This window comes from Anomalospiza imberbis, chromosome 4 (genome assembly GCF_031753505.1).
Source record: "Anomalospiza imberbis isolate Cuckoo-Finch-1a 21T00152 chromosome 4, ASM3175350v1, whole genome shotgun sequence".
Classification (NCBI taxonomy): domain Eukaryota; kingdom Metazoa; phylum Chordata; class Aves; order Passeriformes; family Viduidae; genus Anomalospiza; species Anomalospiza imberbis.
The window spans coordinates 28,257,292-28,277,279 of NC_089684.1; the positions used below are offsets into that span (position 1 = coordinate 28,257,292).

Here is a 19,988-nt window from a genome sequence, read left to right on the forward strand (position 1 = left end):
TTTCTGGCTTAATAAAATTAATAATATATATTTTCCCTCTATTTTGTGATTCAGCTGTTTCCTAAGCCATAAGAAGCACCAGCAGTGAATCCTGTGATGTCAGAGCAGCCTGGGAACAGAAATAATCAGCTTGAAAAGAAACAGCATTTTTTGCAATCAAAGTGCTAATAGGCATGAGTAGGCTGCCAAAGAGAAGAGGGGAAAAACAGCCTGCACACTGATAAACCTGAAATACATAAAAGGGCTGGGGAAAAATGCCCATTTGTAGTAAAAGAAGTTAAAGATTTTCCAGCAGGACAAACCCATCCCATAGCAAATCCACCACTGGTTTGTTCTTGCAGAGTTTCAGAAACACTGGTAAATGCTGTGTTCATCACCTGCCTCCCGCTTTACCATGATATTTGCTAGGGTGTATCTCACCCTCTGCATGAACTCAATTCCACCATACCCCTGAAAAACTATTTTTTTGAGTCTAATACAGTAAAGGAGTTTTTACTTTCCCCAAAATAAGAAGTACCTCAGTTATTTAAAGCTTCAGCAGCCTCTCTTAGGCTGCTACATGAATTGCTGTGACCATATGCATGTCAATAACCTGCTGTACCTGCATGACTGGATCCACCATGCACTATCCACTTCCATCACTGCTGGTATGGATAATAAAATGAAACAGGGAGGCAGCATCAAGAGCAAGAGCATAACCTGGCTGGCCAGTAACTATTCTGCTATGAAGTCAGGTGATTCCCCAATATTCCAATAGGAAATGCTCCCTTGTCAAGACCTAGACCTGGCAAGAGGCACTGCTGTGATCAGTGCTGGGTCCCACAAGGAGTTTCTTCCCCAAGATGTTTTGGCCAGAGTGGCTGCAGGAAGGACTCAGGTGACTCGAACCAGACTCTTTTGTAGGCCACGAATATCACCAAATACCACCAGCCCTGGTTCTCTTGCCCAACCAGACTTTGCTGAGAAGCACCAAGCAGCACTGCCCTAGTGTGAGGACAGTCTGGGATGGGGTCGAACTGCTCCACTGATCTGCTGCTACTGCATTTAACCTCCAGCACTGGGAATATCTTGTTCAACATGTGCCTCACCCACCTGCTCCAAGCCTTTTGGCTTTTATCCAGCATGACAGGACTTGGCTAGGTACAGTTTAGATGAAGGCAGCACCAAGCCCCTAAGCCCAGGCCGTGGGAGGGCTTTGCAAAAAATCACTGAAAATTCATTACCAGTCATATCCAGAGGTGGTTATTTCCCCTGTCAACCTTTCCAGTCTATTTTGTGGCTTTCTGTATTCCTGATTGCACTCAAAGGATTTGAAGGGGGAGGCTGGAGGAGCAAAGTGCCAGTGGGGCATTGGCAGAGGTGGGGCAGGAAGGATGGTGTGGCCAAGGATGGTGAGGTCGCTTGGCATATGCCCGGAGCAAGAAAATAAAGAGACAGCAAACAATGACCGAGAAGGCCTAATGGGGACTTGTTTTACTCTTTGACATGCTACCAGCAGTTTTTAATCTCAGAAAACCCAAATAAAATAAAAAAGAAAAGAAGAAAATTAAGAAAAGAAAAATATTACAATGATTAAAAGATATGACACATGAAACACTATACTCAAATCATCCGTGTGTCGTTGGCTACTTTATACAGTAGGCACAAAACAGACCTAGAATCACCTGCAACAAATGTCAACCAGTGTTGTTCTTGCCCCTAAACAAGTACCACCAGCCTGATTTTTCTAGTCAGCCACAGCTGCATAACCTTTGTGCTTAAATTTCTCAGTTTAGGCCTCCTTTCTTCGGCATTGCTCACTCATGCTGCAAAGGAGTGGAGACTCATACTGAAGACATTAACGGAGAGAGGAACAACAACGACAAAAAAAGAGAGATTAATTGTACAGTACATACATACAGTATCTTCTAAATCGTGATCAGTTGTTTATTGGTTGGCAAACAAGCTTCACTTTTACAACAAATATTAGTAATGAGGTCATTCAACTGCTGAGACCGTACAAAATGGATCATAAATTAAAAAAAAAAAAAAAAAAAAAAAAAAAAAAAAAAAAAAGAGAAAAAGAAGAAGAATTCATACTCCGTGCTGCTAAATTACCTCCAGAAAGCCTATGTTACTTAAAAATCCGGTCAAATAAATAAATTTCCTGTTAGGAAAAATAATGAACAGAAGACTTTTTTTTTTTTTTTAATTAAAAATCACTGCAAAGTACTTTTTAGCTCACTACGCGTCAATCTATTTTCTTCTTAACCACTGCAGTACAAGAGCCTAAACCGGGGACCAGACTGAGCCGAGAAGGCCCTTTGCTCCTCCAGGGAAATGGCCGTCTCCTGTAGAACTCCCACTATGACTACAAAACCTCTTCTCAGTCCCTGGATGAGGGCTTGGCTGAGGGGCTATTGGCCAGAGATGCTTCACGGGATTATCGTCACGATCGATCGGTTGTGCACTGACAATGAGGAAGTTTGCCCTGCTCTAGTCTGCCAAAAGGTCTGCTGGCAACATGCCGGCTGAAAAAGGTTATACAGCGAGGAAATTAAAAGACTGCCCTGGCTGAAAAGAAATGGTGATGGTGTTACTAAAAATGGTCCTTAGAAAGTGATGTTTGAGGGGTTTTTTTGCCCAGTGAGTTTTTCTACTGGGAGGGGAAGGGGACAGAGGGAAGGAGCAGTGGAAGAGGCAAAACAAAATTAAAAAAAAAAAAAAAAGAGTTATGAAAAACCTTGCTCCTACTGGTAGACAAACTTACAAGACCAGCACAACAGAAAAAAGTTCTTATTTTTTTTTCCACTACATTAACAGGGACGCAAGTTCTGGAGGAACAGAAAGCAGACTATATGTGCAATGCTAGTATCTGTACATTACATAGAAATTGTTCGCTTCTCTTTTTCTGCCATTAGTTTTTATCATCCGTTAATACAGCAAAATGTAAAATATGCCTTTAGCACAGGATTCTAGGATTCCCTTCCGTCTCATTAAATTTGTTTATGTTTTGTTTGCTCCTGCAGCAAAGGGTGCTGCAGTGAAACCAAGTTGTGAGTGACCATAACCCATGGTGTGATCTGGATTGGTAAGAAAGAGTTTTGCTAGCTTGGTTTACGCAGCGCTCCCACCTAGATGCATCATCGCTACTAGTTTCAAATGCACATTTTTGGCCTTTTATTATTTTTTTTTCCCTCTTAAATCAGGTCCTTGGTATTAAGAGCAACACAGCATCAAGGATTGTTTAAACAAACACGGCATAACTTGAGAAGGCCACGAAGTGTGCCGTTATCTATCTCTTTCATTAACATAATGAAGTCTGTCTGGAGGGAAGAAGGATGGGAAGATAAGGGGGACACAGCAGTTACTGTCCTCTCCGGGCCGGCCTAAAAATTCCAGTAAAAAAAGTCTGAGAATTTCCTTTTGAACAGCATGAAGATTTAGGAGTACACACAATATTACCACTGTTTGGATTAACTCAGAACAGTAAACCGAGTGTTACGGAGAGGCTTTTAGTTGTCTCTTTGCTTAATTTTTGCTGAATCTTCTATAGACTAGTGACCAAGTGAGCAGGTCCTTTTGCATTGCCATCCGGAGAGGTTCCCTCTTTGTTTGGCGGGACTATAAAACCGTCGCTGCTGCCTCGACCTAGCTGGTAGTAAGTGTGTAGCTGATGGACGTGGTTCCTGGAGCCAAGATTGGGCATGCTTTTGTAGTAAACATCGTCGGCATCACCACCGCCGCTTTTTGCTGGTGGAGGATCGGTCTGGGTGCTGGCAGTGACGCTTTCCGTCATGGGCATGCCAGCCAGTGCGGGCATACTAGTGTAGAGAGAATCCCTGTTGGGTGACTGCAGGTCGTCCGTGTGCTCGTTGGTCAGCAAAGGGAAAAAGCTCTCGCTGTTGTCTTGCGGGATGCGACGCCGACTGTAGAGGTGGGGCTGGTGGTTGTCTGCCGAGTACACCCGGGGAGGCAGCAGCGGGGCATCCGACTCCTCGTGGATGAGCTCCAGACCCAGGCTCTCCTCATGGGTGAAGGAGGTGGCGTCATCCAGCACAATGGCATCGTCCTCGCTCCCGCCGCCCACGCTGTTGACGAGTTTGTTCATCAAGTTGCGGCTCTGCTCGCTGGAGCGCTCATGGTTGTTCAGGTAGGAAGGGATGTAGTTGGAGGTGAGTTCCTTCAGGATCTTTTTCTCGAGGGCGTTCTCCGTGTGGTTGTACCCACGGTCAAGGATTTGCACGCAGTTGCTGAGGTACTCGCCGCTGGCGATGCTGTAGCTGTTGCCGTGATTACCATTCAGTGGTAGAGTATCCGTGACACTTGTATCCCTGGCATTGTTCAGAAGCCCCTCTGAAAAACATTACACAAGAGAGGGTGACTTGTACAAACAGGACACTCATGCGGGATGTGCACACTCAAACCCCCTTCCTAGGCTGCCGCAGCTGCTGGGGCTGGGCAGCAAGGAGAGCGTCGCGGCCAAAATGGGAGGGCGCAGCTCCATCTAACCAGCTGGTGGTGGTCAAGGGCTTCCCACCAAAAAAAATGGAAAGCACTGTCAAGTGTGTGACTTGATGTGGCAACATCCAGCTGGAAGGATAACCTCTCCTGGCCAGCATTCTTCTACAGCTCTTGTGCTCTATGTATTCCTGGGGGGGGTTAAAAAATTCATGACCCTGGTCTGGTCCCAACTGCCCTGGCCCTAGGAACTTTGGAGGAAGGGGGCAGTTCCTCCCAGCTGAGGGAAAAGTATTTGCAGCCCAGGCTAATCACTACCAAAACTTTGTTTGGGAGTGTATCCTCCCTAGAGGAAAAAAAGTCTGCTCTCCCCTTTCGCTGGGCAGGCTGTCAGGATAAAGACATAAGGACTGAATGGCAGGATTCAGGGAGTAGTAAGGGCGAGGCATAAAGTGCTTCCTGGCCCAGGATTTTCTGTAACAAACCTAAATGCCCTATCTCTTCTGGCTTAAGGCACAACCAAAATAATTTACTCCACACTCGCCAGGTGGGGATTTTCTAATACAATTGATGTTGGAGGCAGCTGTTCTGGGGTCTTGTGAAACCTTTAAAAATTGCTCCTATTCCACTTGAAAAATTAAAGCAGTGGGTTCAGCAGAGGGTACAGCAAGTACCATTACTGCCATGGTATGGTGGGCTCATGGGAACCTGAGAGGAGTAGCAGGGTCTTGGGATGTCCCCGCTCTAACTGCCTATTGCATCTCCATAGGTGTCTCAATGCTGACAACGTGAGGCTGGAGCTCAGCTCTTTCCCTAAGCACTATGGGAGATGGCAGGGAAGTGCTTTGAGAGCAATGCCAGCATGAGTGGGCAAGGGAGAGGAAAATTAAGCCCAGCAGTTAAGCCACCATGCTTTCTTTTTTGGGATCACTGGTCTCCTTGGAAGGAGAGCAGGCATAGGGATGCATGAAATAGCTTATCAACCTCTCAGCTAAGGGCTTCAGGTATTGCCAAAAATTGGCAAGCAACTCCCAGCAAGGCACAGTGGATCAGAGAAGCCATTAAACGGACAATTTCAGATGAACAGTTGCTCATACCATGCTTAGTACATGGCATGTGTACCTTCTGAAAATACAGGATTCAGTCTATATCTGCGATGGAGTAGTTGTTGTATGTCAAGGGCTGGAAAGCGCTACTGAAGGCTTCTTCTTGCTTTTGAATGAAATGCCCCAAATGTGTCGGTCACCTTTTGGGTTTCTGAAGCTTAGAGGGTGCTGCTGTATCCTGAGTTCCCCAGCAAATGAGGGAGCTATGCCAAAAAATCAACTAGCCATCACAGACATAGAGCAAAGCCGTTGATTTTCACGGTGAAAGCTCTCCAACCGAGTCACAATGCTTGGGGAGAAATGAAAAGTGAGCATTTTTGGGGGAGGGCTCTATGTAATGGGTGACAGGTACAACAGCATCTGTTTGATGGTTACGCTGAGTAACGTATGCATTGAGGCACTGAGCACTGCGCTCCTGCTGCCAATGCATAGATCTGGGGTTTGGTGCAGAAATAAAATGGGAGGCATTGCAGGTGACAACAGAGTGGGGGCTGCAATGAAGCACACTGTATAAAAATGCCATGACCTTGCAAATAAAATCATGAAGTTGTAAAAAAAAAAGGCATACACAACTAAATGAGAAACTATGCTGGGTAAATGATACCACAAAAATGAGAAATAAACAAAGGAAGCATCCTCTAATCTCATCTATATATATATATGTTCACATACATATATATATACATACATACATACACACGCATACACATATATATACATGTCTATTCATAGTCTTCTGATTTCAAAACTGTGAGATTAATTTCCTTTATTAACTACATCATCTATATGTGATGCAATAAAAGTGAACTAAAAAAAATTACATTTGATATGCAATGTTTAGCTTTACTCCCATACTTGTCTCTCTGTAGGGCTCTAAACGACAGCATGAAGAAAAGGAAAGAAAAAACAACAAGTAAGCTTACAGCGACAGTAGGAGAAACATGAGTAAAAAGCAAATTGATGATATGCAGAAAAGAGAGTTAACGGAAATAAGTTCCACTGCCCAGAATACATGAATTTGTTACAAGGTTTATTTCAGGTTAAAAATATTGACATTTTAGACAGAAAAAAAAATATTTTACGCGCAATATTCAATAGTCTACATTTTTATTTTAAAAAATTATCACATTTAAACTGTTTTCCAATGCCATTATAAAATGTTCAGCGTGCAACACAAATGAAGAAATAATGCCAGGAAATTTAAGAAAAGTCTAAAGCTGGTAACAGTCATGCTTGAAAAGACAGGCACTCTCATTGTCACTTCCAAAGTCTTAAAATGAATGGCTTTACTTACTGTTAGGTATAATAACCCCTGGTAGCTGAAACTGAAATCTGTTTCCTTGCTAAAAATGTTTTGCCGTCCATCTTTTGCAACAGTGCTTTGTAAGAGTATGACTTTGCTCATCATGGGGCTGCTGGCATTTTACAAACTTTGGTAAGTCTGATTTTTACTTTAACCAAACATATGGCGCACTACATGGACTTGGCAAAAAAAAGAAACAAACCAAAAAAAAGAGGAAGAGTAGTTTGAACAATGGCATTGCTAAATGAAACTATTAAGAAAGGCTTAAAACAAGAAAAGTCAGAGAATAAGATGAAGAGGCAGTGATAACACTCAGCTTCCCACTCTTCAGTGGTCTGTGGCACGTTGGATTTTAAGTAGAGCTTGTTAATGGTCATTAATGCTTGTGAACACCTTCTCTCAAAATTAGTTCTGACAAAAGGTGTTGGGATGTTTTCCTGCTTTGGAGAGACTGAGCCCAGTGTATGTCCCTCAGCTTCCAAAGACAGTGAGCACTTGGTCCCTCACCTACCACCTCCTCCTTCCTCTACACTTTGTGTCCTGTCAAGGAATCACTTATGCCACTGGAACATGGGATTTTGGTGTTTTAGGGGCTGATTCCCCACCTCCTTCCAAGGGTAATTTTTAGGACTTCCAGCCCCTGGTAATTGTCTGCCACAGATGTGGCAGCTTTGGCCTAAGCAGAGACGGTATTTTAAAAGATGTAACTGGGGAGGAGAAAAGAAACAAGTGGACCAGATCAGTCCTTTGTTCTTTAGGGTGTCCTGCCCCATCCATGGCCAGCACCAGAAGTGGTACATGAATGTGCAAAAAAAAAAAATCACAGCCTTAGTGATGTGGAATGAGTTAGTTGGATGGTGTTAGCTAAGAATGCCTCACTGCATGCCAACCACAGCCAAGCCATACCCAGAGATGATGACAGCATCTACTTTTACAATGCACTCTCTTGGCTTTAGCATTCCTGCTGGTGCAGCATCCCCAAAGGGCCACCAAGACCACTAGTCCTGGTTGGTTTTGCTACCCTTCATTTCTGCCACGGGATCTCCTCATATTCACAGTTTGTAATTGTCCAGGGACCTAACCAGTTTGAAAACTAACAGCTATACCAGTTCTAAGGTCATTAAATAATTTGCAGCCTCCTGAAAAGAATAGGTTGGGTTCTGCTCTCTCTGAAGTCAATGGCAAAGCTCCAAGAGCTTAAATGAGACCAGGTTTGTCCCATTCTCTTTCTTCATCTCCCATGGGTGAAGCCTAGATATGTTTCTCTGTTACTGATCTAACTGTGTTGAATAGAATAGCACTTGCAAAAAAATTATGCTGTTTTTGTGGAATAACATTCTGTTAGCTCAGGTAACTGTATTAGATTCTAGTATTAAAAATCTGAAGAACACAAAATTATTAAGATACATGTAACACGCATTTCTGCCCATATCACCTGGGTTCAGTTGAAGCACCCAGACCTGAACATCAGGACTCCCCTTAAGGCAGATGCTAACCCAGCATTACCTGTTGCCATTTGATTGAAAAGACTCCCATACCTCAAGGTTATCATGCAAGAAACTAGTCAGAACATCAAAGCTTATTTCAACATTTGCAGTACACTGAAATTCCTAAAATTCAGAGCATTTCATGTTTAATAGTAGCCCCTTTTAAAAAAAGCATTCTCGGAAACAAATTTTTTGCACAAAGCTAGCATAGTTTAGGAAATTAATAAACAGCAAAAAGGTCAAACGTGTGCTTTCCTTGTGCTTTGAATGCAAATACCCTACTGATACAGTTCAACATCTATTGCTGTCATAAACAACATGCTGCCATAGAGTACAAATGGGGCTTTCCTGCTTGCATTATAACCATCATTATTTTCCCTCTCTTGGATATCCTTTACTGGGAAGTGATGCCTTCATTGAGAGCGGAGAGCTGACAGAGTGCTGGCACACTTGCACTGGAATGCAGTGCTACTCTGCAGTGACTCGGCCACCTTACAAGTAAGACCAAAAAAAAAAATCCCATGGAAAAGGGCAGAACAGGATGGAGCCACCAAGAGACAGGAGCTGTCAGACCTCCACACTCCCCATCTCCTCCTCAGGCTCTACTTAAACACATCTGCCTCTCCTTGACAGAAGCACCAGGGCATCAGCTTACAAACATTGTCCCTTCCCACAGAAGCCAGAGCAGAGACAAACATGTAGGTGCCGAGAGTGATTTCCGTAGCAGAAACCTCCATTAGGTACAACTGACTCTGCCTGTCTCTTTCCTGTTGCCAAAAGAAGCATATCAAAGATTATCTAGATTCACTACACCTTTTTTCGATTATTTTTTCCCCTAGTAGCACAGATAAAATGTATAAATGCAAACGGCAAAACATTTCTTATCTTAGCTCTGCTCTTTGGAGCTAGCCTACACTTCTTGCTTCAACTGTCATTTTTCTTAGAGATGAAGGGCAGTTTTGTTTTATTTTGCATTTTACTCCCTGTGCAAACCAGTGCACTGCTGGCCAAATTTCTCTAGGCCATTTCAAATGAGAGCAGCTTTGGTGGCAAAGGCCAGTTTAGCTTCACTTACCTTCAGCGGTGTTCCTGTTTCTGAAATGAATGGCTTAACAAGGAAATGCATTGACAACAAAGAGAGGAATGGATGTGTCTGACAAAACACACACACACACACAAGTCCAAAACAATACAAAAGCAAGGAGATAGAAAAAAAAAATCAAAATCAAAACACTATGAATGCTTTGAGTAAAACTGACAAGAGTCTTTCAAAGTGAATTGGATTGCTCATGGAAAAATAGCATCTGGAAGATGGAAAGATGCATTGAAATGAAAGGGAGGGGAGAGGATCTTTTTTTTTGTGCCCAGTTCCAAAAAAAAAAAAAAAGGTGTGTGTGCGTGGGGAGAGAAAAAGTAAAAGGAAGAAAAAAAAAAAAAAAAAGAAATGGGCCAAAATAAGCCACAGAAAATGGAATTCTCACTAGAAAAATTAGAGAGAAACTCCAGCACACCTTGTGCGTTGTACATGCTGACAGAAGGGTTGTTATAGACCGCCGATTCCCCGAGCAATGTATTATAAGGGTTGTTAGTGCCATGAGGACGAAGCAGAGCATTGGTTATAAGATGATTAGCCATGGCTCCTGGAGCAGCCCGATAGAAAGACAGAGAAAAAAAACAACAAAAGAGGTCAATCAGGCAAATGTGGTATTAAAAAAAAGGGAAAAAGAACATTCAGAATGACAACAGTTGAAATAGTCCTGATTACAAGCAGCCAGCTAATTAGACTCAGAAAACTGTATGCCACTAAAGCAGAACAGATGTTACTGACGATGCACAAATCCAAACCAACGCAAAAGAAAATGTATCAGAAAGCGGATAAGCTACATTTATGGTGGTTCCCCAGTTGCTCGGAGTGTAAGCAAGGCTGCGCCCACATGCTTGCTACAAAGAAAGAAAGGAAGATGGCAGCCTACACAATGTGGGGGGAAAAAACTCTCCGGAAAGTGCCAAATGAATAAAATATATATATATATAATGACTAACACACAACAGCACATTCAACTCCCACTATGTGCTAGGATCTCTTTTACCAGTCCTTTGCAAAACATCTAAATCAAAAAAGCAGAATTAAAGAGAAAGGATGGAGAATGCAGCCTCTCCAAAGGCTCTCAGCATTTCTCAGACAGCAACTGTTTCTCATGTCTAAGAGGGCAAGTTTCACTTCAGCTACTTCTCTGATATCACCATCAAGCACATCCACAACCACCTGAATCCATTCTGGAAGGTGAGAACACTACAGCTCTGCCAGGCATTTCTATCAGGAATGACAGTGGTCACGAAGTGATGTCTGGAGGCTCTCTGTGTGCCCCACAAACACCTTGTTTCACCACTCCAGCACCTCTTTGCTGCTGTTTCCAAGCACTCAGCCAGCAGTTGTCCTTTGCTCTTTGGTTTATCCCTTGGAGATGCAGCCTCTGGACCTGTGCTTTTTGGGATCATCATGGCTTGGCAGGTGGCTGCCAAGACCTACTTCAATTCATATTGCAGCCATCAACCCAGGAAGTAAAGTCTCCCCCTACCTTTCAGCTGACCTACAGGATGAAAAACCTTTAAGCCCTTGCTCTGAAACTCTTCTACAGAGACACAAATAAAAAAACCTTGCCCTTCAGGGCCATTTCCACTGTGTTCTAGAGCAGGAAGGATAACCATGGTTTTTAACCTCCAGAACTAAACTGTAAAGACATAACCTTTCCACCAGAAAAGTAAGTCATTGGTGGGGCAACTAGAGCTATTTAGGACAGGACTGTCAGAGGGCTCAGATGACCTAGTTGTCATCAACATCCAATAGCCTCAATTCAAAGAAGTAACTGAAAAGCCAATCCTCAAAGCAAATAACCCTTTCAGGAATGTTTTTACCAGTGTCTGAGGCATGGAGACCCCATTTGCTTCTTTTAGGTGTGGAGGTGGCCCTGTGCCGAGGTGAAGGCTGTCTTTGCGAGGTGAAGGCTGTCTTTGCGGGGCATGTAGGGCACTGGGTACAATCTCTTTTGATGGAGGTGCTGAGGATATATAAGCCCTGAGGGCCTCTGGCTAGTAGAAATCCCCTCAGCAGGGAGTTCTCTGAAAGCTCACACCAACTAATTATTTACAGAAAGGCAAAAACTGGCCAAACCTCAGGCTAGGTGGAGGCTGCCTCCTGCCATGCTTATATGCAGGTCTGGGATGACATTTCCCCACGTCTTTGCAGGTAGAGGAGGGAGCAGACAGTTTCTTGCCTCTCCTCCATCATCCCTCAGCACTTCCCGGCCCCAGGCATATGGCATTAGCAGATCACTTAATCAGTCTTTTGAGCACAGGACAAAGTAGAAGGCAGTGTTGTATGGGGGCTGCATGCCAGGGAGGCTCCTCGACACATGCAGCTGGAAAAGAAAGACTTGTTTTCTCTCACCTGATATTTTTGTCTATGCTGATGGAAAGCAAGATGAGCTGCTGTGTTTGAAAATAAGGAAACAAAGCTGTCTCCTGTAAGAAAACATTATATGAACGCTTAACTAAGTAACCTTGAATGTAACTACTAGGTAAATGAGTCAATTCTTTCTTTTTGGTAATGTGTTTTCGCTCAATCTCACATACATCTGGGATCAAGGACTGTAGGAACCATTTCTCTTCTTGCACTAGTTTTATACCAGAGAGCACTAAGGCCATTAAAATTGTTTCTGCTTTCATCCCACTTTTAATCAAGCCAGGCTGTAAAAGATTCAAAAAAGGGCTCACTTTTATACAAGTAATGAGAAAGTCCAGAGTTAATGCCAGCCATAAACTCAGAAGTAATATAATCCTCCCATTTGAGATTTAACCCAATCTCCAACTCAGTCCCTATGAGAATTGATATTAAAAATATACCCACAGTGGGCTTTTGAGCACTTCAGCTTAAGGTGTCTTTAAATGACAACTGCTAGAAAGAGCATCTCACTCAATATATCCACGGCCTGATCTTGTCTAGTGAACCTCAACAGGCAGGAACAAGCTGATCCCACCATGGCTGGGCAGGAGAAGCTGTTTTGCATGAGGGATGCTCTCAGACTGTGACAAGAAAAAAGGGATCAACCTGTGGAAGCACTTAAATGTAGGTTTTGCTTGCCTTCATTTGCCAGCGTGGTGGGCTCTGGAATTAGCTGAATTCACACAAATATGGCTCTTTCAGCCAACTTTTAATACAGAGCCATGATTCTGACTACAAACTTGGCAAAACAAAGTTGAAAATACAGAATAAGTAAGTCATTTTTGCTCTCAGGTGTGTAAAAGATAGGGCTTGGTACTACAGCCACCCATTCCTGTATGCAGCAACTGAGCAAAAATATTCCATCTTCTGCTTTCCTCTCCCTTGATTTCATTAAGATTTTTTAATTTACTGTTCAAAATGCCAATTTCAATGGAAGTGCTGAGTAAGTCTCCTGGTGCAAATCCAAAACAAACCCTTTGATAACATGTTCAGATATCTTTCAATACTTTCAGAGACCAAACTGGGCCCTAAGCACTCTGAAGCTTAAGTTCCCATCATGGTGAACTGGTAAACTTCCCACCCTGTGCACAACACAATAAATGCAACTTTGGCATCTTAAATACAAAATTACATGTACCCTGTATTCATAAATTTGGGCCCTTGTTTCTTACTACCTGCTCTTGAGTTGCAAAATTCCCAGCCTAAAAGAGTGCTGAGAGAGGATTGCATCCAGGGTCCAAAAAGCCTACAGTTAAAACTTTTGATAAAACAGTAATACACCAAAAAAAAAAAAAAAAAAAAAAAAAAAACCCAAAAAAACAACAAACCCCTCATTATTTGGTTGCTCTTTCCCAGGAGAAAGAAAGAAAAATGTAATACCAGACATACATTTAAGTCTCATCCTGGCTTTTTCATACCACTTTATCATTGCTATAGCAACCAACAGGACTATTAGGAAGAGCGGATTAGGTCTGCAGATGAGGCAGGAGCAGAAGGCGAAGGTAGACTATGGAACTATGGCCTCATTTGCATGAAAATGACCTTGGTAATAGAAAGCCAACAAAACCCCAATAAAGTAAGCATGGGATCATAGCAGCATGCTCTCCTAAAACACCATGGGGGACAGCAAAGACGGTTATTGTGCAGTCCTGTGTGCGAGTGTGCATCACTGGGGCTGCAATTACAAAAGTCAGTGCATGTCCAGGGGCCCAAAAAACAGAAAGATGGGGCTGCAAGTGCCTGTCGACCACCTGCAATCTCCTCCCTATCAGAGCACTCTTGGGATGGGACCCCTGGAAGCTGTTAGGCCCAGTGTTGGTGATGTGCCTAATATCTTCAGCAGGCAGCAGTTATCATCACTTTTATTTGTTCACTTACTGCTGGATCCTTGGCTCTCAGCATCTGTGGTGCAATATAGACCTCTTCCAGCAAACCCCACAGCTCTGTGTCATTCTTGCTTTCCTACATTCCAGCAATAGCAGCCCCTATACAAATCCCTCCTTTGCCATCTGCTGAACCACCTAAGCCCAGCACACAGCCACCACTCTTTATTTAGTTAGGGGAACTGCCTTCTATCCAGCTGTGCTGAGTCGCCTTCAGTTCCGCTAGTCAAAGGCACCCAACTGAAAGCAAATGCATTCTTTCTCCAAACCCCTATCACACTGTGTACATGTGGGAGCATGAATTCAGGGTTGGAAAAAAGATGGGTTCAAACCCACAGGTTCACCCTTTTACAGCATGATGCTATCATCACAACCAGCAAACATTTAACAGCAGAACTCACAACTCTACAAAAATATTCCCTGCAAACACACTGGTACAACTACAGTCCCAAGTCTTCTTGTTTTCACTGGTATTTAACCAAAGTTCAGAGTGACCAGGTCAACTCTAATATCCAAAATTACATTCAAATTTGGGTTTCTGGAAAGGCCAGTGCTCAGTTCAAGGCTTCCTGATGCTAGATTTCCTCAAGTGAAGGATTTGCAGGCTGTGATCACAAAGAAGAAATAAATTATGGCCTTTCAGAAGGCAAGTATTTGCTGGGTAACATGAAGATGCTCCTGCCCCTCTCACAGCATCAGTGATCCTCATGGTTCAAGCACCACAGATCCAGCTGTACTGGATTTAAAAGGCCAGGAGAAGCCATGGCCTATGCTCAGGGTGCAGGGGGAGATCTGGAGGGTTGCACTTTTGACTTGCAAACTAAGAAAAACTGTTAGGAAAACCAACCAGGAAAAGAAGATGAAAATCCCACAATTTTTAACACCACTGTAAACAGACACAAAGGATTCAGATAGCTACACTTAGTTGCTTTCTGTGGCTATGAAGATAGGTATTATTTTAATGACAGTATGCAACCAAATGGAATCTTTTTCTTTCCTTTCTAAGGTAGAAATTGATGTCTTTGATGCAGGACAGCATTGAATGTAGAGATAATTTTTTGGAAGAGATTTGTGTAATGACTGTATGGGAAAACTGCACCTTGTTAAACACAAGTGTGGTTTATTCACTCACTGAAAGCAAAGGATGAAAATTATGATAACAAGCACATGTTGCCAGACTCTAGACTGCATCACTCAGGAATAAAATTCAAAAAATTTCTTGTGGACAGCTGGCTGACAAAGCCACACAGGTTACCTTGAATCATCGGCATGGTCTACCCAGCTGGAAGGGAGATGGATTCAACTGCTCCTCCGGATTTCCTGAATAATACTGTTACTCACCATGGCTCTGCCTGGCTGAAAGGGTTTGAGCAGCACTGCTTTAATTGGGATCATCTGTCTGCACAGGCAACACCACCACCATGTATCTTCCTTGACTTCTGGTCTTTTAAATTACATATCAAAATATTTTTGGTATGTGCATTTTAGCAGGGGATTGGAGAGATTCCCCCACTGCCGAGAAGATGGGACAGAAGAGCAGTTTTGCTGAGAAAGGAGAATGGACCAGCTTACAAATTTAATTGGATGAACTATTCAGTGTTTAAAGAATGTCCATACAAAACCAGTATTTTCCAAATTTAATATTTTCACTTTTTGTTCCAGAAGATTGGCTGGTATAAAAGCTGACCTTGACTTTTTGTATTATTTCAACTTTTTATTAGAGTAGAAATAGTTTAGAAAAAGCACATCTGAGTTATAACAAAATGTTTCATTGCCTCTGACCCAGCAATTCCAAAATGTAGATTTTTCTTGGGCTTTTTTGTTTGTTTCAGAAGGAAATATATGTACTGCTGTATTTTCAATCAATCTCAATCCTGTTTCCTCCCAGTTTTGCCAGCAATGTGCCCCCCTTTCCACAAGGTAAGGGCACAGTGCTGTACTCCTGCCTGCTCTGACTCCTGGAACACCCAGCTTGTCTTGTGGCTCACATCCACCATGAACCAGGTCCCTCAAATTCTTGCATATCATGTCCTTGAGTTCAGACTGTCTTGCAGGGACAAGTGACAACCAGGAAGAACATGGACCACTCTCTGAAGGTAGAACACTTCCTGAGCTGTCAGGGGACATGGTTTAGCTTGGACAAAAATGATGTGGTAAGAGCTCAGTCTTCCTCTAAGTGTCCATTAAAACAACCCCATAACACACGCTGCCTTACCCCAAGTGTGGTGAATAGCTCAGACTGGAATGTCACTGGAATGGCCTCTCTGCAGTGATTTCAGTTTGTACATTCTGGCTGGTTTCATACTTTACTTAGTATTAACTTATTCCATTTTCCTCTCAGGGAAACAAAAGTGGGTTTGTAGGAGTCAAAGCTCTAGTTTTATTTGAGACTTTCCTTACCAGCATTCCACTGTGTCCTTTTCTACAGGTAGAATTTTCAAGTATTTAATGAATCCTGGTCTTCCATGCGTTCAAAATTTGTTCTAACAATAAATGCAATTATGAAACCAAAATCACACATATTTGCTGGAGGACAACAGGTATTTTCAGTATTTTTCCAAGTTCCTTCCAACAAATGCTCTGACATTTAGATTTATCAAGCTCTTTTCTTATAATAGCCAACAGGATTCAGTTAATAAACTTCAATAAACTTCCCTATTAAATTTCTCTCAAATAGGTTTGTTGTCACTTGCAGCATCTAATCTATTCATTGTGAAGCTATTAATACTGACTGCAGTGAAATGGAGTTTCAGCAAATGAGGTTGTTAAGCTCTGGGCCATCTTCTGCCACATGAAACATCCCATGCTTTTTTGCAGAGACAGGGACGCAAAAGTATTTCTTTGCCCCTTTTTTTTCCCCTTCCTTTTTTTGGCAATAATTTCAGATGACAAACCTCTTCTGGATTGTAATCTGCAGGCCATGTTCAAAACACACAGCTAGTGTGTTTTTAAATCAATTTTTCAATTTATAATAATTTATAAGTATTTGCTCACTTGTTAATTACTTTTTCAGTGCCTGGAGCAGAAACACTGGCCCAGGATGGAACATTTCTTTATACCACCACTACCCCTTACAAAGGTTTACACAACATTGTATCTCCACTATACAAACATGCATTATCCCTAATTGTTCCCGTTTATGATTATTTCTCACTAAACCTGAGGCCTTACCCAAGATGTGCACAGAGCCCTGCCTGTGGTGAAAACTGGACCATGCTTCCAGGAATCTGTAAAAGCAGCTATGCTTTCTTCCTTCCTCCTTCACAGTCACCATATTAAGCCTGCTCTGCAGCAATACTCTGCCAGATCTAATAATCCCCAAAGCCTGCTCTGATTTCAGAAATTGCCTTGCCCTTACTTTTCCTCTTTAAAGCTGATCCACCTAATGACTGAACTTCCAATTATATGGCTGTCAATCCTAAAATCAAAGCCAGTTCATAATATCTCCCAAAGGAAGAATGTCATGTCACTCACTGAAATCACGGCAACAAATCTCAGCTAACTCAGTCCCAGGCAGCAGAGAGGCAAAATAAACCAGGAGAATATCAACAATGGGATTAATTTTGCACATAGGCAGAAATAAGAGTTAAACTCTCTAAGTTTTGATCCTTGATGCAGAAAATCATAATTTTTCTAGCATAAAATGTACATCTGATTGAGAAAGTGGCGGGTGGGGGGGAGATAAAAACCACCAGAAGCAATTTGCTAGTCCAAAAGGCTGATGACTTCCCCTTGCAATGAGAAAATATTCCTCTGCTGTCACCTACCTGGAACTTCTCTTTATCTCTTTACTTCACATGTGATTATCAGGATGGGTCATTTTGAGGCCAGTTGCTGACATTTAGCCAAATCAACAGTTGCTTAACAGGGTTGCAGAGATTTTTTGGCTTACAAACAGCAATCCCTTGTGACAGAACTGGTGCAATGGCATGTGGATTACTCCCTCCAAATACACCCTCCATCTGGGCAGTGGGTCGCAGGAAGGGGTATCCATGGGGTCAGGGGAGGGTAAGTGTGTCTGTAAGAGTTACAGAGGGAACAGAAGCAGCAGAAGGGCAGGGGGGATGAAACCAAAGAGCTTCATTAGGAAATTGCCAGTGGTGGGGAGATGGGGAGGTAAAGGAACAGCCTCCTGCGGTGGGTAAAATAGAAGTTTTGAAGTCCTGGTATAAACTGACTATGCTATTTCTTTTGCAGGCTGTCCTTGGAGTTGTGAGCACTAATCCTAGCACACAGGGTGCTAGGACAGTGAGCACCCATGAACACCAGTCTGCCCAGTGAAGAGTAGGAGCTGCAGCATTCCAGTAGCTGTGGATGGATGAGATGCTGCAAAACAGGCCACAGGCTGCATTTGGATTAGCAGAGAAGTGCTGTCAGAGATTCTACCCTGCTTCTTACCCCTTGATTTCCACCAAACAACCAGCAGCTCCAAAAACCCCCTTCTCAAGTAGCAGCCTTGACTTAAAAAAAAATAGAAACTGAACATCTAATCATATTCCAGAGAGGGAAGAGACTGGCACTGCTGCTGCTGTTTGTGGCTAAACCAGAGATCTCCAGGCTCCAGGACCGATGTACCCCTTGAAACACAGAATAAATTTCCCAGGACTAAGGGCTTTGCAATGTGAAGGATGATGCTCAAGAGCAAGGACTGCTGCATCCCTCAGGTTCATGCAGCAGGCTGCCCCTGCCAACTCAGCAATGGTCAGCACAGACAACATTAGGCACTGACACCTCTCAGCACTCTGAACAAAGGGATAGGTTGGGGGGAGAGCGCCATGTTTTAGATTTGAAACAATGACAATGAAGAAATGAGATTTGCACGTTGAAAAATGATGGTCTCTGAATGGTCACCGAGGCTGCTGTCCCTGCCAAGGGCCATCCCAGGTTCAGCTTTGATTATTCCTCTGCATTTGCATCCATCAAACCCTGAGTATGACTGAAAACAGAGCTGAAAGCTTTTAAAGCATCTCCAGGGGGTGTTCAGTTTTAAACAGACGTGGCTCTTGCCCTGCAGCACATACCCAGCTGCGCAGTGATGGTACTCACAAGACCGAAGAGTCTGCAGAAGACAGACACTTTTCTTTAGCCCAATTGTCTTTGAGCTGTTAAGTGCTCAGATACCAAGAATAATGTGTATTTTTATATCCATTAATATTTTGGTGAGTTCCCTTTAGATATCTACAGCTGCATTCATGAGCAAGGAGAGCAACTGCAGGCACCTTGGACATCCTGTGAGTCCTCTGCACTGAACCTGCTTACCCCAGAACCACAACAGGAACAAGAAATAATGGGGGAAAAAAGTGACCATTAACACTGCTAACACCCTAAAATGATCTCTCTGAAAGAAATTACATGAAAGCTGACTGACTTAACAGGAGAAACTGGGGCACTGTTTGCTGCCAACTGTAAAAAGACAACAAATGGAAAGAAAACAGAGGAAGTATTTATTCTCTAATATCTTCAAACCACAAGAAAAGCCATAAGTGTTACTCAGAGTAGGTAAGAAGTGTGTAGACAGACTGTGACAGATCATTTGGTGGTGTCCTCTGAGTCTCCTATCAAGATGAGCAGAGGCACTTCCACTTCTCCTAGAACATGGCTGCTTGCTATTTGTTTTATATGCAACATAAATTTAGCAGAAATCTCTGTGATACCAGTCACATTAATCCATCAAGGAGCAAACAAGCATCTTGAGGAAGGCTGATGCAGGACAACAGTAGCACTTCCACTGTCCAAACTTCCACCTTCTCTCTGCTTTATCTAGGCAGCAAAGGGTCAGCACTCGCAAATGGGTTATAGTGAGCAGCAATTGCACTTTGAAGTATACCAAGGATTGGGTTTGAGATCCCTGGGGAACCCAGTTCTGCTCCTTTCTTTTGTTTTTTTGTTGGTTTTGGTTGTTTTTTTTTTTTTTTTTTCCCTCCTCCCCTGCTTGCCTGTGCTTTTTACCACACCAAATTCCACCCTGTTTTCAATGCTGTATTGGCCAGTTATGTCCATACCATGGCACCCACCACACCTGCAGACAGCTAAACTGAAAAACATCCAGCAGCCCTTATCTCTCAGCAGAAAGGGCAGATTTGGTGACCAAATCCTGACTCATTGCACTGTCTCAGTGTTAACCTATACCTCCTGTCTTCCAGAGTGAGTCTCCTACTAAAGGAAGAATTTAATCTTCTACTGGTGTTTTCTAAAAAACTGCTTCTGAAAAATGCAGAAAAGTAAATTCACCTGAGAACAATTCTGCAACACACACAGTTGTCCCTG

At 42.9% G+C, this 19,988-nt stretch overlaps 1 protein-coding gene across 27 annotated transcripts in view; it reads right to left on the reverse strand.

Moving 5' to 3' along the window:
* Positions 1 to 19,988, reverse strand: part of ADGRL3 (adhesion G protein-coupled receptor L3) — a 490,120-nt gene that overhangs the window by 7,744 nt on the left and 462,388 nt on the right. For 8 of the 27 annotated variants that reach the window (XM_068187629.1, XM_068187637.1, XM_068187628.1 and 5 more), the window contains 3 exons: positions 9,848 to 9,976; positions 6,402 to 6,419; positions 1,452 to 4,335 (listed from right to left, as the gene is read on the reverse strand). The exons of 1 other annotated variant lie outside the window; for it this stretch is intronic. In XM_068187629.1, the coding sequence (XP_068043730.1) occupies positions 3,530 to 4,335; positions 6,402 to 6,419; positions 9,848 to 9,976 (953 nt within the window). In that variant the 3' untranslated portion in view covers positions 1,452 to 3,529. Of the gene's footprint in view, positions 1 to 1,451; positions 4,336 to 6,367; positions 6,420 to 9,847; positions 9,977 to 11,784; positions 11,859 to 19,988 lie in introns of those variants that run through there. 18 more of the 27 variants (XM_068187641.1, XM_068187639.1, XM_068187643.1 and 15 more) reach the window with 9 other exon arrangements.